The sequence below is a fragment of the Rhynchophorus ferrugineus genome, unplaced genomic scaffold (assembly GCF_030347505.1).
Source record: "Rhynchophorus ferrugineus isolate W39M unplaced genomic scaffold, kcgeb_rfMv2 rfM10, whole genome shotgun sequence".
In the NCBI taxonomy this organism is placed as follows: Eukaryota; Metazoa; Arthropoda; class Insecta; order Coleoptera; family Curculionidae; genus Rhynchophorus; species Rhynchophorus ferrugineus.
The window spans coordinates 27,158,126-27,181,835 of record NW_027472589.1 but is presented as its reverse complement, the minus strand read 5'-3'; the positions used below and the strand labels follow the sequence as shown (position 1 = coordinate 27,181,835).

Genomic DNA, 23,710 nt, shown 5'->3' with positions numbered 1-23,710 from the left:
ACCTGCTGTATGAGCTTTATAATCTAATATTTAATATAAGATCTCTTGATTTTAATCAAATAATCGTTTTTCTTGATAAAATTTTCCAGGAGCGTACCAAAATGTACGCATTTCAGTGAAATTGTTATTCTTAGATATTTGAAAATTATCCTCTCGAATAAAATAAGAACTCTTTAAATAATCTTATGGAAAATAAAATCTTGACACATCCTGAAGCAAATTTTATACGATCCTCGTTTCCTATAATATCAGATATTTAAACTAAAATTAGTTAAATTAAAAACTCTGTTTTATTTATACTAGAAATAATCTCGAACTGACGGTTCTCATTCCAATTATATCATTAAATTTCCCACATTATCTAACTCCTACTGTAATTTGGGGTCTAATAACAGTGGATGTGCTAGTATACTCTTTGTTCTCTATGATATGGAAAATTTGGTTTCTGATTAAGATATCTTCAATAAATTAAATTCGTCATTATTGTGGTTTTGTTAATTTATTGATTAATTATATCACTAAAACTGTGAAAATGTCAACAATATTGTCGGTGTCTTTTGATACGTATTTAATATGTACCAGATGAGGTGCCTTTAATATTTCGGCATTGTCTTAAATCTGTCTACATAATCATCATATTTAATATATAGTGACAGGGGTGCCTTTTATATTTCGGGATTATATATAGGCTTGATAAGGCCTTACAGCACAGCGCACAGTTTTAATTATATGTAATATTTGAGTGTATTTTGATACGTTCTTATATGTGAGATCCTTTTTACATTTTGGAATGGTGCCGCATTCCGAACTATATATATTTAACATATATAATGTACTACGTAATACATAATATGTACTAACAGGGTGCTCTTATATTTCGGTATTATCTCATTTCCTTAACTATACACGTTCAATAATTTTAGTCGTCACAATGGTAATATATAGTAAACGAAAAACTGAATTTTATATTTTGGGTGTAGCGACCTTGAGGCATGTCGAATTTTACATCGTGGAATAACGGTCAACAAAGTACTCAGAAATATAGTCCCAGATGTTGAACACGGGCAGGGTGCCAGCAGCGATAACTAGAACACGATAACGAATAACTGGCAACCCCGAGAGGTTTTTCCATCATTCAGTTACCGACCATCGTTTGGTTTAGACGTGCCACCATCGACTGCCCAAGCCTCGTCACCAGGTAACATCGCTGCCATCCGTTTTATCTATTTTGTATTTTTCTAAATTTTTTATATTACCAGTAAATAACGGTCACATAATGTAAACACCACTGTTTCATTTCATCTTACCTCCATTCACGTTTTTACTCAGTATAACGTATTTTCGATTGCTTCTTTCATATATTTTGATCTGCGTTAACTCTGTTTCAGTATATTTAAAGTTAAAATGAGCTATTGTTGATGAAGAATCGAAAAAATAATATTTATCCTTTTAGAGCTTGCTGATTTTAATCGTGGTCATATTTATATAAAAACAAATATCGTGAAAATTGACGATGTTTGTAAACTAATAGTGTAAGACCGTCTCACATTTATTGTGGATTTAATCATCATTGGATGCATAATGGGACTAGTTCAGCTATAACATTTCATGAATATTTGGCCAAATTTTCGCAAAGAAGCGACGATGAAATATTCAAATATGTTTTAGATCCTGCCTTGATAGCTTATTTTCGTTTATCAACAATAAATACGTAAACATTTTGCAACAAGTGTTCATAGTTATATATAAAATAATTTAACAGTGAAGTTATTTATGAAAGTAGTTATTAATGGGTGCTGTCATGTACTTTGACCTGCTCTATCTATTGGTGTTAAACAGTCTTTGATATTTCAGTTATCAGCTTTGTCGACAACCCAGCTAGAACTTTTTCGGTCAGATTAGCAGTTGATGAATCAACAGTTTTATAGTCATATTCTGCTTATCCTATCATTCATATCAGTGACTGGATTAATGCGAATGAATATCTGGACATCCGCAATGATACTATGACTAGCATATTGCACATAGCCAAAATGATTCAATCTTGGTTTAAGTTGCATGAATATTACCAAATATCTTCCCTGGTCTAACACAGTCGTTATACCTCGACATAAGGGATTCATTATGAAGAGTTTTACAGCAAAAAGTCAGGAATACATTTCCATTTTCAATATAACTGAAACAATTGGCAAATGTTTTGGTTCAAGAATGTAATAAGATTCCCTTTGAAACTATTCAAATATTCTACGAGCCTATTTCACAAATAATTCCAGCTGTCTAAAAACGAATGGTGGCTTAGCATGTTATTAATAAATAAATCTGTGTATAAGTCAGATGTTCATATTATTTTGTCCACGCAAGTGTCATTTTAATACTTCTTTGACCAGACAAGAATGAAACAGTTAAAATGATTGTACCCACCTTTAAAATATCACAGTAAAATAAATTATGGACCAACGAAAGTCCTGCCGCCCAAGTACCGACTTGACGGTGGCTGATGTCTCATGGGAGGCGGCGTGTTTAACGGCGGCGGCGGGGGTGTGAATTGCACGGGGGGTCTGCAGATCTCCGTGGCCGCGTAGTACTGCTCCGAGGGTGGTATTGACGGCGCCTTCGGGAAAAAGTTCTGCAGGTTGGGCGGGGTACGACACCGTTGGCCTTGCTGCAGCGGCACCGCGTACTCCGGATCTTTGATGTCTGCGTAATCCGTGGAGGTGGTGAGACGACCTAGAAAAAAGAGTTCTGTAAGTGTTGGTGAGTGGGTTTTTTATTACTCGGAGAATTCAGCGACTTACCTAGCGATGGTGTTCGATACAGAGCCGCTTTGTCCGGGATCTGGCTGGGCCTGGGCGAGCTTTTGTATTTCCGTTGCTGATAAACGATGTAGCACACGACCGCTATCATCAACACCACGGCGACAGCGAGTATCCCCACGATAATCCCGAGATATTGTCCTCCGGTGCTGGTCACGGCACTTATCGGATTCCGTTGATCCGAACCCAAACTAACCGTTTGGTCCCCTTGGACGTTACTATCGGGTTCCTCTTCCGCGGTAAAGTTCCCGCCCAGTGGAGAACTGTCAAACGCCACCTCACTGATCAAAATCCACTTTGACGCGAAGAATAATTGAACCTTAACGAACCGACCGACGCGATGATGAAGTTTGATGGAGACGTTACGGGCGTTCTCGAAGATACGGTCCTCCATGTAATCGAACGTGATGGGCTCCCCTTTGTACCGTTTACCACCAACGCTGAAGAACACTCTCGCCTCACTGAATACCTGGACGTCTCGCGTGAACTGATTGTTGGTGAAGATATGCAGCGCGGTGAACTCGCGAATCTTGTCGAACTCAAACACGATCTCCACCGGTTTACCTTCGCGGGTGTCGTTCTTCCATCCCACCCAACCCTGTCCGTTCTCCTGATGGAAAGACAGTTTGAAATCGTCCGGAGCGATGACGCCGTCGGTGAGCTGTCCTAGACCGTACTTGAGTTTCTCCCCGTCCCAGTGGCCATCGTAGGTGAAGTCGTACAGCTCCCAGCTGCTCCCCTTCTTGTCTCCTTGCGGCATCGAGTACGCCGTAACACCGTCCACCCATCTGCATCCGTATAGTTCCACTCTCAGACACACGGTGCGCTTGTGGGAGCTATAGGGAAGGAAGCGGATCTTGCTCGCCCATATAGGAGGGTCCAGAATGGTCTTGGATTCGAGATAAGTGTTGATGTTGCCCTTTAAGAGCTCGCCGTTGTTTCTGCTCTGATAACGAATCCATTTCTTCAGAGATGGTCTGAAAAAATATTGTAATGATGGTTTTTAAATGCGTGTGTAAAAGTAAATATTCTCTTCAATAGCTTTTATATTGCAATTTGCTGATATTCTTGTCATGACTTTAATTTCAACGTTTTGAGACATTGAAGCTCTATATATTAATTTTATTTTATATTATAAAGAAATTTGATATGATTTATCTTGTGAATATTAGCTCCTAAAATAACAATTACTTATTCCACTGAATTTTATATAATTATCTAAAGTGATAATAACTGCACACATTTCTTATGCTTCTGCAGCTTTATTTCAGAATTTGAGGATTTATTGTAATAATCTGGTTATGCATCAGCAATAGAAATTGGTGAAAATATGTATCTGTATGAGTATTACAAGATATCGCTAAATTTGACATTCATTACGTTTATTGATTTCAAAAAATCTGCTATGGAAACATTTTTTATTACTATAGAAGTACATCAAACACTTTTTTTTCAATGGCAAGAAATGGATTGGATGAACAATATATTATGAAAACAATAAATTACAATAACAATAAACAATAAAGGCATATTCAACGAAAATCCAACTTAAGGAACTTCGAGACAACTTAGTCACTAATGTATCAACAGTTTCCAGGTGTTGATGATGTGACATGTGATGATAGGAGAGATTCTACAATAGAGAAAATGGCTGTTACATGAATACTCATGAAATGACGAAAATTTCATTCAACAAGTGGTTCAATACTTGCCGAAAAAAAAAGAAATTTTCTGTGGCCTATTATAACTGGTCGTGAAAAGTGAACCCACTACTACAATTTTAAGCAGGTCATTTAAGTCATGGGTTAGTCCAGGATATCCATCAAAATCGACAACGAAGCGGAATATCCATGACCATTAAGACTTGCTGAGTATGTGTTGCTATCAACATGGTGTAGTATATTACGAGCTGCTAATACCGAATGAAACTGTTACTGCAGACGATTTCCTAGATGCAAAGAGTAGCATATAAGTCATCAATAATTTAAATTACATACTATTTATCTAAAGTGATCAAATGGTCAGAATACATAGAAACACCTAATAAAACTCGATAAAAGGATAATGAAGTTTTTGAAAAACATCTGCTTTTTCCAGTTTTCTATTGAATTACGATTAGCAGATATCACCACTGCGACTTTGTACATTTTTGGCTTCCCTCTTAAGTTCTTTCTTCCATCTAATTCCATTTAATTTACTATTCATACATTTTTGAATCTATTCACAACTTGTCAAAATGTGTACTGTAATTATATCAGTCTCAGCCGTAAATACATGTAAACCAATTAGTCGACAAAAATAGCGTATCGAAGCAAACGACGGGACATATCCATTTAAGACCTCATCATCCTTCACGAGAACGCCAGGCCACACACCGCAGTTTTGACAAGGAATCAATGGAAAGAAATGCACTGAAACGACTCGAGCATCCTCCTGATGGTACTGACTTGTCACCTTGTGGTTATTTTTTGTTTGTGCCATTGAAATAATTACTTGGAGGCAAAATATTTGAAAACAATGAAGAAGTAGAGGAGTATGTGCGCAATTGGTTGACAACTCTGCCTCAAACTTTTTATGAAGAAAGAATATTCAAGCTTCCAAATCAGTGACAAAAGTGTTTAGAGCACGGAGGTGACTACATTGAAAAATGTTTAAATGTTTAGTTTGTGTATACCAGAACAATACATTTGTTTTACAAAATTCCCGTTTATATTTGATTCCCCCTCGTATATATGGCAAGACATTCATATTAAATTTTTTTGGTACCCTACTTACAAAAAATGCAACAATCTAATAGAAAATAGGAATGATATATTGAAAGTGATAGGAATAAGCTTGTGGCAAAAATAAATTCGGTTTTTTCTAACAGATAATTCTAAAATGACATATCTTTGTTTAATATATTTAGAACATTCTGTATAAACTAGGTAGGTTACTCAGTTAGTAGGTATTGAAATGGAGATTCAAGTTACTGATCGACCATAAAACAGTTTTGATCAATTTACTGGAAACCAAAAGAAGCTCGATGTTCTAGTTCTAAAATTAAATTATATTTTCCCCACTCATTATAAAAATATTAATTATCATTTGACAGAGGGCGAGAAGAAGTCATTTAATGTATCTATTCAATCAACATTGATATATTATCAAGTGGAAAGATTGATGCCACATTGTGGAAATCATTGTTCAATAAAAAAACCAAACAGAGACAACTAAATTGCCTCTTAAATTAAAACGAACTATTCCGTTGGGTTGAAAGTTTACTCTTTCATAACCCGATATTATTCTTTCGTTTTGTTATATTGGAACTGTGTTCGAGCACCAATAAAACGGCTGAAAGAGGCAGGGATATAACGTATTGACGTTGGCGCTCGAAGGACCTTTATTGGCTTTTAATAACACACGTTATGGTTTGTGATGTGGTAATTTTCTCTGGTGTATTTCTTGTCGTGTTTGTTTTATACAGATAGGGGGGCGGAAAATTATGTTCCAGCAATATTTCATTGATATTATTAATTTGACGCATCGATCGAAAAGTCCCCGATCTGATCCATAGTTGAAAGCTGACCCAAAGGTTCTATAAAATATTTCGAAAGTAGAACATGATGAAAATCTTTAATATTTCGATAATTCAATATAAGATTCTGCAGGTTTTGAAATTTTTTCACTGTTCAATCTATGAGTCTGGTTGATAAGTATTAAAATGTCTTTTTTTAACAAAATCATCCAGTTAGTCTGGATCTAGAAAAGAATAAAGTGTTGACGAGTATGTTCTGAATGGAATAGTACAAAAGATGAAAAAGAGAGAACAAACAAATAATTTTGAACAATTGAAAGCATTCCAATCCAATTAATGTGGTTTAGCAAGAAAATAGGTTCGATATATTAAAAGAAATAGGATCATAAAGAAACTAAACGAAAAAATCTGAAAAAATCACATAAAAATGCTTTCAACGTTAACGATACTATGGAAAAACTATAAAGCATAATAAAAAATTTGATAATATGAACTCCCAGCTGAGAGAGAAGATCAAAGAAATTAAAGAGATTGGGTAAGAAATACAAAGACAAGAACAAACAGCAAACAAAGAGAAAGAAAGCACAAAAAGTTGGAAAAAAAGTTAAATAAATCATGGTAGATATAACAAAGAACAATATAGACGAGGTAAAAAAACAACCATGAGAGAATCCAAAAATCTAATAAAACAAGCTAATAAAGAATTGATGAAATAATTGGGAGATAAATATTGAGGAAAAAAATGCAAAATATCAGAATAAGTACTTGGAATGTCACAACGATGTTGGAAACTGGAAAAATGAAATCATCAGGATAGGTTATGTTTTATTAAGAGATACATTAATTAAAATGGCTTTATGAGCTTTCATAATATATATTGCTCTATACCAGGTATACTAGAAAGTTATTAGCAGTTTATCTAACAGATATCGCTCTTTGCGATCTGACACATATCATAAAAAAAAAGCTGCTTCACCAAGACAATGTACCTGTCACAAGTCTGAGGCCTATTTTGGAGCAAAGGACAAATCGCACTAAAAAATGGTATCAAAAAGTTGGAGGGTCGTTATAATGAGTGTATCACCCTTGAAGGGAATTATGTTGAATAAAAAACCTAATTTTGTCAAAAAAATGTGTTTTACTATGGTAGACCGGGGACTTTTCAATTGACCTCTTATGTACGTTTCATTGAATCTCATTAGTTGTCTTTCGTTGGCCCGGTCCGTATGCAGCTTAATACGATGCTAACAATTAATATGAAATTTCAAAGAAAGATATAATATTTACCTGAAATACTCCAACATATACGATTCAGCAAACTCGACTCCCTGAGCGTTTCCGAACCGACCCTGCGTCTCGGTGGCCGTGATCATGTGGACGGTCTTCAGGTCGATCTGAATCCATTCCCTGATGTCCGGCGTGGCCTGGGTCTGGGGACACCAAGCGCCTCCGTTCAGCTCCGTCCTCACCCTGCGAACAAGCAACGTCAGACGTCACCGATCAATCGTCGCGCAAGATACATAAAACTGACGTACGGCGTAAACTTTCGGAAAGTTCTCCGTCTGAGAACCGTCGTCTCGGTCGTAAATTTGCGCCATCTATAACTTCAGCCCGAGTTAAAATGGTATAATTCATTCGACGTTATTTTTCTGGCATAATCGAATTTAGGGACCGAGTTCGAGAGAAGACATATTTGCCCGGGGGATCTTTATTGGTCCTCAGGACTGATTAACTTGTTATGGTCCTGTGTGCGACGGAGACGTAGTTTTCTTTTCTATTTGTCGTGTCGCGTTAGTTCTCGGCGAGTTAGAGAAGTTGGGTGGAGAAGGAACGTTATGAATACTTGGGACGAAATTGGAAATGAATGTTCTTTTTTTGTGTGTGTTCCGATGACACGTCGTTACTGACAGTCTTCTTAACCTTTGAATGTATATACAAGAAGTATTTCTCAATCGAATGTATGGGAAGTCATTTTTACGTATTGAAAACAAAATAAATAACACTATGCGACCCATTTGTTTTATTCTGACGTTAAATAAAACGTCTTTGTCAAATTGTACCTGCTAAATACAGAAACTTAAAGGATTTTTTTGTAACAAATCAATGGAAAAGTCTCCGGCCTGACACATAGATGGCGTTACTAGAATTAAATCAATATGTTGAAGGAAGGAATGGCCGAAAAACGGCCGCATTTGAAGAAAAAGAAAGTTCTGGTTCACCAAGACAATGCACCGTGTCACAAGTCAGTGAAAACGATGGCAAAAATCCATTAATTCGGCTTTGAATTGCTTCCTCATCCACCGTATTCTTTAGATCTGGCACCCAACGACTATTTTCTGTTCGCAAATGTCAAAAGAATGCTTGCTGGGTAGAAATTTTTGTCGAATGAAAAGGTGATCGCCGAAACTGAGAGCTATTTTGGAGCAAAGGACAAATCGTACTACAAAATGGTGCCGAAAAGTTGGAGGGTCGCTATAATCAGTGTATCATCGTTGAAGGGAATTATTTTGAATAAAGAAAACTAATTTTGTCAAAAAAATGTGTTTTACTATAGTAAGCCGGGGACTTTTCAATTGACCTGTTACATTTCGAAAACAGTACTATTTAGAACTGGTGAACAAAAATACAGGTGATCTTCAGGAGGGGGGTTATATATCGCGATCAATTCCGTCACTGTATATTCTCCTGGATATTAAGAAATCGAGGTAGTGTCTGGTGATGTAATGTGCCAGTAATACATTTGCAATATAAGGGTTTCATATAGAATTGGATTGACATTATTGTTGGTACCATCAATTCAACAAGACGCCATATTTTCCGTTGAAATATAACAGATTTCAAGTAATTTTTCAGTAACTAAATTCCTAACTTGGGTTTTCGTGATTGCTGCAGATTGTTATCCTCGAACAGCTCAAACCTCCCTGATGATACAGCGGTTTTATCATCACACGAGGATCAATATCGAATTGTGGTTAAAAACGTGGAGTATTAAAGAAAATGAGACAAAAACTACCATGTGACATTCACCCTTTGTAGAAGTTGTCCCTCAGTAAAATTGAATAATCATGAACTTCCGCAAGCAGACAACGTTAAATATCTGGGAATGCATTTAGATCGACGTTTGACATGGAAAAATATATACTGACAAACCGAAAACAGCTTGGGCTTAAACTAATCCAAATGTATTGACTGATATGATAGGGCGTAAATCTAAATTATCATTAGATAACAAGATTTTACTTAGGCCCATCTGGACCTATGGTATTGAACTGTGGGGTACAACTAGCAAATCTAACATAGCTATCTTCCAGAGGATCCAGAATAAAGTGTTGCGAGTCATCGTCGATGCTCCATATTACGCGTACAACAAACTGATTCAGCGCGATATCCCCGTAGAACCCATAACGTGTGTGATTGGAAGTGTTAGTGCGAAGTACTCTGAACGATTATTAGTGCATACAATGCACTCGCCAAACAGCTAAATGTGAACGATGACAGTGTAGTGCATGGGCTCAAACGCAAACTACCATACGAAGTGATTAATAGACACAGAGTGATATTTAATCATCTCTAGAATAAGTTGTAGAGCAGATCTCTTCTACATGTCAAGATAGTTATATTATATAACGGAAATCATATGATAATACTTATAGTCAGATTGCAGAAGTTGAGATCAATAAAAAAAGTAATTTTTAAACTGGTGTACGAAGACAAGATTGATTTCTTATGTTACTGTGTGATGGTGACGAGTCGTCTGGTCATCGGCAGTTTGGTTTATGTTCGAATATATTTAAATTCTCAATGTTCTTTTAAAGCACAGTTCAACAAGTCGTTTCTTATTTCCATAAATTAAAGACGAAGTTTTACGTTTATTAAGACCAAGAAGAAGCTTTAGGTAAAATACTAGTTTTAGTGTTTGAAACCCTTTCACATATCATAACTTTTACACGATTTAAAATATATACTAAATGTTTCTGCTATTGGAAATTATTATAAGTACACTTGTTATTGATAATTTTAATATCATCAAAATAATGTATAATGCATATCAATTTAGTATAAAATTTCAAAAATCGAAACACTATTAATCCCAAGTTAATTAGCACCTAACAATATAAGTTCCCTCTCTTCTCCAACACTAACGTTAACTTAAAAAGTAAGCGTACTTACCTTCCATGATGCGGTCCAACGTTTCCGTGATCGAACGACGAACTGGCCGTGATATCTTCATCTTTAATGGAACCGCTTTCCATTCCCAATGGAGCGATGCATTGAGCTGTAAAAGGGAGGAGAAAAAAAGGACCGTCAAAAAATGGTTGTAAGTGTCTCGTATCGCTTGGCTGGTAAATAACGGGAGAGCGACAGGAAGAGAGATGGAAAGGCACGGGTTTCGCATCAATCCGAATACGAAAGGGGACGACAGTACGGGACAAAAGGTGGAACGAATCGTAATGAACCTGGCGGGGACGCAAACCCTCGAGGTTTTTTTAGCATTCCCCCTTTTTTCCCGCTTTTGTGTCGTCTGTGTTGCGTTTCGTTTGATAATACCGCGTCGTACTGTATGTCGGCGATCAAACAATCCGCGTTTTAATATTTCAGAAAATAATTTATACTGGATGGTTTATTTGGATTTTATTTGTGTGGGGATAATCAATAAGTAGGGGAGTACTAAGCTGTTCAATATGTTTGAGGAGGACCATCTATTAGCCAACAGTAAAACTAAAAATTCTATGTTACTTTTATATTTAATTATCTTCTATAAACTCAGAATATTATTGTAAGTCTTTGGACTAATATTTTTGTTTATAAAGAAAATATATTTTTATTGGTAATAAGTTCATATCTGCATTTCAGATAACAATTACTGTATTTTAGGAGCTTGTATGAGAGTGTGAAGCATCTCAACAACCAGCTTATACACCAGATATTGTCCCATCCGACTTCTTACTCTTCCCATCTCGCACCTCAAATTACTTTTCCATAAAAAACGATATTCATGAAATTAAAATATACACATTTGATTTGATGAGAGACATGTCACAGATTTTTTAAAACCCACTAGAGTGTTCCAATGAAGGCCCATCAATTGCAAGATGGTTGAAGTAAGGTTAATAAAACGAAATCGAAGAAGTAATTTTTATAACTATACATAACTATCGGCTTTTTTATCTATGTTTCACTTACGAAAACTTACTAAAACAACCTATTACTCTATATATAGATAGAGATGATTCATACATGAACATATCTACGAAAAATTACTATTAGCGACTGTATAACACTCGTTTCTAATTGGAAACAATTCTATTTGGTCTCCTATATTAGTTATGAGTCATTGAAGAGTATAGAAGCTAAAAGCTAAGATAAAATATGATTTAGGACAAATTATTATGATATCTTTTCTGATTATATATTGCTATGTATCAGCCCAGAACATATCTATTTATAAGTCTAACTTAACGATAAATTAAGAATAATGAATTTTACTTTTGTCAATTTTACAATACTTTATAATATTCCCTAAAATGTTACTAAATATTTTACAAAAAAAATCTTGCAATTGGTGGAAGAGCCCAGCCCTAAGTAATAAAACTCTAGATTTAGTGTAAAAATGGAACAAGTAAAATAAATGCATTTAAGTATCTGTTTATAGAAATGAATGAGAAGCAATGGAAGCCAGAGATGGACGACACTACTCTATATATAGCAAATTCATTGATAAAAAGGAAATATCAAGCAGGAATCTAAAATGTAAGTGTAGAAGATAATTTACAGAACAACTTTAATTCTCTAAAAAATGTATAAAAGTAAGATACAAGCAGCAGGAATGAAATACCGCAGAAGAGTCAAGGGTGTAACAAACATGAACAGGAGAGAAGTAAAGAAATAAGAAAAGACGTGAATATTGTATCAGAAGAATATATATAAGCAAGATAACTCAGTTAAAGGCCATATGGAGATATTTACAGCGTATAGAAAACGCTAGACAAGTGAACTTTAATGTATTATGATCAAAGAAGCTAGCTAAAAATATTTTTAACACAAAAATTGAACTAACTTCAAAAAATAAATAGGAAATCAAATAAGTAAAATATAATTAAACATAGATTTTTAGCACAAAAAACGTTTTGAAATAAAATATGTACATAATAATCGTTGTAATAACTAAATAAAAATAAACAAAAAACTTGTATAACCTACCTACTAACAAATTAGATTATTTGTTTTATTCGTAATTTAATTTTGTGCGTAAATCATAAAATATATATCGCCACCGACAATTTTGAAAATCAGTCCACAATTGACGGACAAATCGGCGTAAAAACATACATAAAAAAATCTTCTTGGATTTCAAAGGATAAGTTTTCTAATCTCATTTCTTCTGTTCCAGGTTTGCTCGCTGCGTTTCGTTTTCGTCACCGTCGCTTTAACAGTAATCTTCGGGAGTGTGCGATCTGTTTGAGATGGATTTAGGACAAGGTTTTTCAGTTATAAGGTTGCGGGTTTCGGCTCGTTTCACTATAACATAGGAAAGTAAGGCCTGAGCTGCACAATCACTGGGGGTTCTCTCTTTGTGAAGGTGTAGTCCGTCCGTTTCGAATAGATTCGCAATTGTCGTTATTCGGGGTATTTTATTAACTGAGTTTTCGTTTTTTCATCAGCGGGAAATAATCCGGATTCGCGAGTGTCATAAACAATTAGTGGATTATTGTTTTTCAGTGCATTGCCATAGAAAGTCATCAATTTTCACGTGGTAAGTTTCTTAAACTTAATCATATTATGATATTATATTTTAAGAGTAATAAGAGAGTCTTCCCATTATTTCTATGCAAAATATTAGAAAAATACTAAATTAAAGCACTAACGATTATTATAACGCCTTCTTACGTACTAATATTTCTTAGAGAATTTGAAATAAGTTATAAAAGTTTTTATCAAAAATATTCATCAATATACTGTATATTTACGATAAAAGAATAAAATATCTAAGAGTTACTTGTTAATAAGTAACTTAAGTTACTTATTTAATACTCGATAGACTTTCACTCGATGTTATACACATTTATTTTATATTTTACAACAAGAATATGATATTATGTAGTGCAATTTTCATCAATTGAAACAGTCTGCAAAAAAGCTGTTGATTTCAACCTGATTTTATAACAGTGGTTGTCCAGGATATCAGGATTTTTTAGATACATTTAAGATTCAATACGCTACAGCACAACGACATATTTTCATTAAAAAGAAGCCTTAAAGCAGTTCTGCTTCACAATAGCGGTTTTTAATGGTCCTAAAAGTTTGTGCATGTTGTTCGAACAGCTGGATTTACCAAATTCTCTTGTTTTTTATATCTACTGGATAGAATAGACCAATAAAACCACTGGACCAAAAAGAGTTGACCACCGAGCCTCCTTCCTCTAAGAAATCTTTGTATCTCCATATAAAGTTCTTTTACCATCGCTGCACATTGAGAGTTAAGATTGATGAAGCAATTTGAAAAATCACTTCCCAAAGATGATGAAGGAAGATGTTTTCGCCAGATCAAACATTAGACGGCATCATATTTTATTTTAATGTAGTTACTGGTTTAACATGGTTACCCAAATTGTCACCAAAAGGAAATCCATTTCGGATTCAGAACACCCAAAAACATAAATATTACGTCTCAAAACCTAAACAGCTCTTAGGTTTTTTAGCAGACCTCTCTAGTCTTCCACATTATTGAGGCAGTTGCTTACAATAATAAATGTTTTGATTTTAAAAATGGGACAATATTCTGGTGGAGACCATTTAGAACGAATTTTTGATTTATCTCTGATATTTAGTTACTTCCTAATTTCTTTTACTAATATTAATCCTATTGCTTTTACTACTTTATCTAATACCACTGAAAGATTTCAACATTTCAATATTTCAACAATTTTTTAATCTTTTAATAATTATTTAAAAAAATTCAATATTGCTGTATTTTTAATTATTTATATTTTAATTAAAACAAATATATTAGGGTGTGTTGCCATTTTTTTGACATTTTATATTCTCACAAGAAGCCGATAGAGCTATATAGTCCCTATATTTCCTTTTATTTTTGCACCCAAAAATTGATAGAAACGTACTTAAACAATATGAGTTTTATTCGATTTTTAGTTTCGTAAAATTTAGCAGTTTATTGTCAGCTGGTGATTATTTAATTCAGAATATTCATCATATTCATTTTGAAGAATCTGTTGGATATATAGGATATTAACTATGTCTTTATACTGCTTTGGAAACATTATTTTTAGTTCATATATCAAATATTCGTGAAATACTTTGTACTGTTTGTGATACATCTACTAATACTGCAGTACATATTTGTTTTTCGTCCAAATAAAGTTTAATGATGTATCTTATTGTAGGAACCTACTTGATTGGGTTGTTTTGTATTGGGATAATTATTACTATAGAACTGATTAATAAAGAAATTTTATGTATATGTTTATATTATTTTGTCTGTATAAATATATTAGACAAAACGAGACGTTATCCAAATAATATTAATGTTGGTCAAACTTGTTCCACCTAAAACAATAGTTATCATAAAGCCCAGCTGGTACTCTTCCTCAGTTTTATGGTTTTTACGTGACCGCTATTAATGAAACGTGAAGAAAAAAAGAGACACGTCGCCATTCGATCGTCGTTATACTTACAAGGTTCGATTCCTTTTGTCCCGCAAACGAGCAAAGCAAACAGCAGGAACTGTACGGTCCTTGACGGGTTTATCATGTTGTCGTTTTGATGATGTGGCTGCGCGCGGGTTCCTACGTCAGATATTCATTCCTGCAACAAAAGAAACGGCGGTTTTTAGGTCAGTCAGTCAGGTGGAGGGCATAATTATGAGAATGTAGAGAGTAGCATCTTGTTCCCTTTTTTAAATTATTTTATACACGATATTATAGAGATATAAGAACTGGTTATTTTAATAATTTGTACTGCGAAGATATTACTATAAAGTAAATAATATTACATTGGACATTTTAGTTATTCATCTCAAATCTTTCTCGATTTATCTAATAACTATCCAATTATATATACTCAAATTTTCAGGCAAAAGTATAAATTTACAATATGGTAGATACAGCCCCTCCCACGTTGGATAGGCATCCCCTTTCCAATCTCATAGACAGTCCCATTCCCTTTATTAGGTCAAGAATGGGCTAGTACAAACGGCTGTCCTGGTACCATCACGGGAATTATATCAGATACCACTGTTAGTTCTACTGATCCTTTAATCTAACAAAATTATAATATCTGTAAGGGCACTGATGAATGAAGATATAAAAATGGATTTATAGTTAAAATGTATTTTATTTTCTTGAGGGTCTTGAGGCTTTTTCTACGACTGTCTGATATTTTGTCAGCTGAGATGGCAACTGTATTAAATAATTTGCGACTTAAGTTTTTTACCAAAACAACTGACGAATTTGCATCTTTAGAATGAAGAAAAATGTAGGATCAACGAAGTTCCCTTCTGATCTTCCAGTTTCTTCAGGCAACAACAAACCTCATTGGCAAGAAAATAGAGAAATACGATATTAAAGTTGTTTTCAAACCACGCAGGAAATTGAAGACCATCCATAACCACAAAGTTAAGACTTATGAACACCAAAATGATATTAACCAAATATTACAACAAAATCAAGTGACAGCAACTGACCATGAATACTTTGATCAGTGAAGACGGTTCAAAAATAGGGAATAGGATGTTTAAAGTATATGAAATCATAATGAGAGTGATACTGACAATTTATAGAGATCTTTATATATTGTTCCATCACTACGAATGTCTTCAATGAACCGAAAAGCATCGGAACATTGGAAACGGAATTGTAAACCGAATGTGATCAGTGATGTGGTGATTGGAATTGATGAATTTGAACTAATTATGGCAGAAAAAATATGACAACGTACAGCCACATGTTCCAAATCCGTTACAATATAAAAGGTTTAAAGTGTTGTCCGTTATATTCGTCAGATTTTGCTCCTTTTTAATTATAACTTTTTTCGACCATTACTATTATATATAGTCCGCATTTTGAACAGAAATTTAATTAACTGAGAGGGACATATATCGATTTTCTGACAAAGAATTAAACTATTATTAAAATTATTATTAAATTCAATTTAATATGTAAAGAAATGTCAAAACCATTGAATTGAAAAATGTTTGCCATACTATATTCTTAAATGCAGCGAAAACCTTCGCTAAGGCTAGCATAAAATACTACCGAAGTAATATGTTGAACTCTTAAACTCCTACATCTCAGCCAAGATGTTTACGAATTAAAGAAGAAGAAGCTTACTCAACAATGAAAAAAACAAAAACAGGTGTACCGCAAGACAGTGTTTTGAATTCTGTTCCTTACGTACTCTATGCAAATGATATACCACAAGTAAAATATATTACTCTGATATATTCTATGATGATATTGTGATAGTTGTTATTGGAGACAACAGCGAAGAGGCAACCTGAAAACTGCAAAATGCAAGTAATAATATAAATAAGCGGACCCAGATATGGAGACTAAAATATCAACTAGATTTAATCAGAGTATATGGAATTCATCTAGAACTACTATTATCTCCGACAATAACAATGCCAAGTACCTTTGGATGGATCTTGACGTAAAAGTTCGTTAAAAGGAGCATGCCAAAGAGGCAAGGAAATGTTTTCCTAGAAAAATACCTAATTTTACACTGTAGACATAAACTGTTGTCAAAGTTGGTAGGTAACGACTAGTTTTTTTAACATCTTTGTTAGATATGATTAGTGTATTCTTAATTATAAATTAATTTATTATTACATTTCATTTATACTTGGATTAATTCACAAGCAAGATGTTCATTATCCAGTAGTTGTATTGCTTCCACGTTAATATGATTTAGTAATGTTCTTTCGTGTTTTAAGGAGAAATCTTGGATAACTTCGCAAATCCATTTGATTTCCAGGTCCTCGTGCAGTTCTTCGTTGGTTACGTAGCGATAAGTATTGGTAATTAATCGAAGAATTTTGTTTTGACAGCGTTGGATGACTAGTTGATTTTAATTTTTATGGTGCAGCCCCATATTTGGACCGCATAGGTCCAAATTGGCTTTATGATTGTCTATTTGATTTTAGATCAAGTTGAGAGTATCTTCCGACTAACCAGCATAGTTGTTTTATTTTGGTGCAGCCCCATATTTGCACCGCATAGGTCCAAATTGGCTTTACGATTGCCTATTTGATTTTAGATCAAGTTGAGAGTATCTTCCGACTAACCAGTAGTTGTTTTATTTTAGCTCTAATGTGTTTTGCTTTTTGTCTAACATGATGTTGGTAACGTATGGTTGGTTCGTTATCCAGTAGTTGTATTGCTTCCACGTTAATATGATTTAGTAATGTTCTTTCGTGTTTTAAGGAGAAATCTTGGATAACTTCGCAAATCCATTTGATTTCCAGGTCCTCGTGCAGTTCTTCGTTGGTTACGTAGCGATAAGCATTGGTAATTAATCGAAGAATTTTGTTTTGATAGCGTTGGATGACTAGTTGATTTGAAGTTTTATGGTGCAGCCCCATATTTGGACCCCATAGGTTCAAATTGGCTTTATGATTGTCTATTTGATTTTAGATCACGTTGAGAGTATCTTCCGACTAACCAGTAGTTGTTTTATTTTAGCTCTAATGTGTTTTGCTTTTTGTCTAACATGATGTTGGTAACGTATGGTTGGTTCGTTATCCAGTAGTTGTATTGCTTCCACGTTAATATGATTTAGTAATGTTCTTTCGTGTTTTAAGGAGAAATCTTGGATAACTTCGCAAATCCATTTGATTTCCAGGTCCTCGTGCAGTTCTTCGTTGGTTACGTAGCGATAAGCATTGGTAATTAATCGGAGAATTTTGTTTTGATAGCGTTGGATGACTAGTTGATTTGAAGTTTTATGGTGCAGCCCCATATTTGGACCCCATAGGTTCAAATTGGCTTTATGATTGTCTATTTGATTTTAGATCAAGTTGAGAGTATCTTCCGACTAACCAGTATAGTTGCTTTATTTTGGTTCTAATGTGTTTTGCTTTTTGTCTAACACAACTAGTGATAATATATTAATAAATTTAATCAAGGTTAGGGTAGGTTTTTTAAAAGTAGTAGCACCAATAGATTTAGTTGAGCAACATGTATGCAAGTACTTAATCGTAATCAGAGGTAGATTGTAGTTTGAAACCTTTTTGTGAAATATAATTATTCACACAAATAACCACTAAAAATATTATTTACTTTATTTTAATAACTTTAAAAACTTTTATGGTGTCTTTAAAAGTTCGGATCTTAATTATGATACAATATACCCACTTTACTTCACTCTCGTAATTTTTTAAAGTAAATAATTCCACCATTAACCATACTAATGACTAAATAAACTCATCATATTTAATGGATTTAGAAGAACGAAAAAAAGCCAAAAGACTCGTTCTGGTGGTTTTAAGCATCGACGTTAATTACTTGAGCCTTAAATTATCAATAATACGGTTAGGAAATGTCCAAACAAAACTTTTACGGACCTCGAACGTCTTGAGAATCCATAAAAATAATCAAAATTTTTATTACCGCCTTAGAAAATCCGTGAAAACACCCTTTATAAGCGCGTTCTCCGCTTCGATCGCCACGGAGTCGTAAAAATTTCAAGGAAAGAAGTGGAACGCTGCTCTAGCTTATGGTCACGACGAAATAACACATTTCAGCTTTGTTTAAGAGCCGAGTAAATCCCGTTTATTGGTTCTATTTGGATACGGGAATATCGCTCGTAATTTATCATTGTTGCATTTCTTAAAATTATTTTATCATTTGGTGTCTATTTGTTTACAATTTCTTTATTTTTAAATTAACGTTGCATTTCTTGATTGTAAAATGATAAATGACAACTAAGAAGGAGAATTAATTATACTAGAAAGACAAGAATTATTAATATCTTTTCTGAGTATATACTGAACATGGTAATAAACATACACAAGTTCATGTGTTTTTCTGATGTTATAACATCAACAGCTAGTTACACCAATGATTCTTAGGTTTCAAATATTATACTTCCGAGTTAAACAACATTATTTATTTATTATAACATAATATAATTATCTAGAAGATCTAAGTGATCTAACTTATAAAATAAAGGATACTATTCTAACTTATTCTAGAGATATTAAATCTCACTCTGTGTGTATTAATCAGTTCGTATGGTAGTTTGCGTTTGAACCTATGCTCTACACTGTCATGGTGCACATTTAACTGTTTGGCGAGTGCAATGGGATGCACTAATAGTCGTTCAGATTATTTTGCACTACAACCTCGAATCACACTCGTTATGGGTTCTAAAGGGATATCGCGCTGAATCAGTTTGTTGACCACCAACACTTTATTCTGGAGCCTCTGGAGGATAGCTATATTAGATTTGCTAGGTCTATCCCACAGTTCAATACCATAGGTTCAAATGGGCCTAAGTATTGACTTATACAGCAAAACCTTGTTATCTAATGATAATTTAGATTTACGCCCTATCAGCCAATACATTTAGTTTAGTTTAGTTTAAGCCCAAGTTCTTTGCGTTTTGTGACTATATGTTTTTCCAGGTTAAATGTGGATCAAAATGCATTCCCGTATATTTAATGTTGTTTGCTTGCGGAAGTTCATATTTATTCAATTTTACTGAGGCACAATTTTTGATATGCAAGGATATTTGCTTTGATACGCCTGATTTTCAACCACAATTCGACTTTGTTAAGATGAAGTTGGAGGTTTCTTGTATCAACTGCTGTATCATCAGCACGTGTTGCAACAGTAGTGTTTCTTGAGATCGGTAGGTCAGCTATATACAATAGGTATAACAATTGGCCAAGAACAGTACCCTGTGGAACAGCCGAATATATTGGGTGTAGGTTAGTGTATTCGTCACCCTGTTTGACAATAAAATGTCTGTGAGGTATGATTTCAGCAGTTGAGAGTGCGTATGGGGCAAAAGCTTTTTCAATTTAACATGCTGTCCAGTGTGCCACACCTTGACGAAAGCCTGATATAGATCGAGAAATATAGCGGAGCAATATTTTTTATGGTTAATTTTTTATTAATTTGGTTGACTAATCTATGTATTTCTTGTTGTTCCGTGTTTACTACGGAAGCCAAATTGATGGTCTGGAATAATATTTCTCTCTTCTGCGATTGTTTTAAGTCTCTTAATGTATAGTTTCTCAAGAGGTTTAGAGATCACAGGTTTAAAAATCATAATTATTTGAGCTTTCCAAGTGCTAGGAAAGTAATTAAGTCTTAGCATGGCATTAACATTGAATGCTATTAATTTGATGCACCTTTCTGAGATCTCTTTTAAGATTCTTCCAGTCATTAGGTCAAAACCTGGAACTTTTTAGTAGTGATTTCTTTAACTATTGTTTGTTTTACTTCCTTAATATTAAATTTCTGATGTGGCAGATCCATTTGAAACGGAGTGTTAAGAAATTGAGCTATGTTATGTTCTTCTGTTGCGGATATTTCAGACGGGTACGGATTAAATTCTGTTTTTAAGTGTTTAGAGAAAACTACCAAAAACCATTTTTTAATAAACAACTGTTTGCTTTACACAGTTGACGATATTTCTGTTAAATATTAACAATTTTAGCTGGATCCTCCATGTATTTCAGTATTCAGTGTAAATAGAATTTTAATAACGTTAATTATCATTTGATAAAGTATTGAAAAATTATGTAAATATTATAACCCAAAAATATTTACAAATTGTAGGTTCTTTTAAAAGTCTTTTTTTTACTAAACTTATAGAATATATTACTAATTTTGGCGTTTCGGTATATTTGTTTATGTCCACAAACGACAGTTTTTGAGATTTAATTAAGGGCCATCACATTGTCTTCTATATCAAGACAAATATTTGACTGCAAATATAGATTAGTTTTGTTTCAATTGACATTTCTAGACATTCTATTTATATGTATAATAACATTTTCCTGTTTGCTGTATTACTTTTTTTATATTAACTTAAATGGATAGCTCTGAGAGGTAGAGAAATATTTTTTTCACTCAATATCATATTTTGTTCTCTTTATATCAAAATATTAATAAAATATTTTTAAATATTAAAAAGAAACATTTTTAACAATCCAGTCTTTAACAATTCAGAAACCAGGAATCTTCATTTTATTCCCATTGTTTTTCTATGAAAACAAATAGAAACTACAAGGAGGAAAACCACTATCTTATCTTGAAACCTAATTGAAAGAGCAATTTCAAGGAATGCATTATTTTCAAGCCATAATAAAGTCTCCAGCTCCACAAGCCTTTTGTGCACTTTTAGTAAAAGTAAATAGCGACTAATTTGCTTTTAATTGATTTCGGTGAAAGGTTTCAAATTACCGTTGAAAGTACAAATCCAACCTCGATAAAATGTCCATCACTTTATTCAATTAAAAGCAATACTTTAATAATCAACGAGATTTGATAGTCTAATTATTGCAGAGTTTTGTTTCATTAGGTTTTTTGTTTAGTATATATAGTATACAAGATGATATATTCAGTTTCAAATGATATTCGCTATGCTATGGTTTGATATGAATCATTACATAACCAACTGTAAATATACAAAATGGTAAAAAAGATATTAAGAACTATTCGTGATCGTTTTAGAAGATGTAATTGTTATTGTAGTTTTGTGAGCTATTAAAAATTATCTTAATAATTAAAAGATTAAACACTGGTTTCTATTTTTAAACATTGATATTAAGACAGTTGAAAACATATTAAGTACAACTACTTGAGTTGAGTCGAGTTTTTTTACGCGCTATTTCCGTACCGAAATTACCTAAATGATTAAATTGTTTAATGTTTTTTTCTTCTTAAAACGGCAAACGAGTCACCACTATATTTAGGTATAATTCCTTTAATTCGGTTTAAAATTTTTAATACCAATGTCCAAGCTTTGGCGCCTTAGTATCGCTAAGCGACTGTCGGAATTCAAGTTAGTTAAGAAGTATATATCGATGTACGGTTAAAACTCTTTGTATAATAATATGACTAATATGACTATAGTAGTGAGTAATAGTAGTAGTCACAATTAAGTCACATTAAGTTAATCATGTTTCTTTCATATTAAAACTTGTTTTGGCCATATATTCGATATAAGAACAGAAATATTTGATATATAACATTAATTAAAATATGAAATGTCTGCATATAAATCTCAAAAACTATCACCTTTTTTTAATAGTATTTAGGGTAAACTGATATGGCTCGGTGATTGGAGGTAAAACGAAATGAAACAGTGGTGTTTACATCTAAAAATACAAATGATAAAAAAAAGGCTGGCAAGAGTGTTACCTGGAGACGAGGCTTGGGCAGTCGATGGTGGCACGTCTAAACCAAACGATGGTCGGGTACTAAATGATTGGAAATGCCCTTCAATAACATCCCAGATAAACGTCTCGGGGTTGCCAGCTATTCGTTATCGGGTTCTAGTTGGCGCTGCTGGCACCCCGCCCGTGTTCAACATCTGGGATTATATTTCTGGGTATTTTGTGGGCCGTTAATCCACTATGTAAAATTCGACATGCCTCAAGGTCGCTACAGGTATTTATTAAATCTAATTTTCATTAAGTTATAATAATCAACAAAATATTGATAAGTTTAAATTACTACATCACTGAACATTATAACAAAGTGTCATAAGTAAGTTTATTTTCAGAACAGTAACAACTTCAGGCTATCAAATATAAGTTTTACATGGCCTTTATTTGATTTTATGTTACCAAACTAAACATGTATATTTTTATATTAATTAAAATAATAACGAGCACAATTAAGCACATATATTTTCCAATATAGAAATTATATTAAAATAATGCATTTATAATAATTAAATGAACCATTGAATTCTAAAATCTTGGGTCTATAGGGTGAATAATTAAAATTATTGATAAAAGTTCCAAGAATAAATTGTCATATTTTATTACATGAATCCTTATGTTTATCAGCGGTTTAAAATATTTGCCAAATTACTGTTTATTTTACTAAATTTTTAACTAAAATTGTATGGTACTTATTTATTCCACTATTTATCTTTATTTTTTCCTGTCAGTAAATTTCTTTTAAGCTATCATTTTATGTAATTTTTGGAATCCCACCATTGCAAATAGCTCATCATAAAATTGTTTTCTATAGCTTTCGTTAATCTATTACTTCCTAATTTACCTTGGGTTCTACAAATCTATTCTACAAATTAATTTATAATTCCTGATACTCTTTACAACATTCATTTTTACTCTTGATTCATAAATTAATATATTTATTGCCTGGTTGGTTACTTTGGT

General features: G+C 33.4%; 1 protein-coding gene across 4 annotated transcripts in view; it reads right to left on the bottom strand.

The window, feature by feature from the left end:
* Positions 1-23,710, bottom strand: part of LOC143203948 (discoidin domain-containing receptor 2) — a 146,674-nt gene that overhangs the window by 9,588 nt on the left and 113,376 nt on the right. For 3 of the 4 annotated variants that reach the window (XM_076416286.1, XM_076416287.1, XM_076416288.1), the window contains 5 exons: positions 15,024-15,153; positions 10,501-10,606; positions 7,618-7,800; positions 2,796-3,790; positions 2,422-2,742 (listed from right to left, as the gene is read on the bottom strand). In XM_076416286.1, coding sequence (XP_076272401.1) covers positions 2,447-2,742; positions 2,796-3,790; positions 7,618-7,800; positions 10,501-10,606; positions 15,024-15,099 — 1,656 coding nt within the window. In that variant the 5' untranslated portion in view covers positions 15,100-15,153 and the 3' untranslated portion in view covers positions 2,422-2,446. The remainder of the gene's footprint in view (positions 1-2,421; positions 2,743-2,795; positions 3,791-7,617; positions 7,801-10,500; positions 10,607-15,023; positions 15,154-23,710) is intronic. The other variant, XM_076416289.1, reaches the window with a different exon arrangement.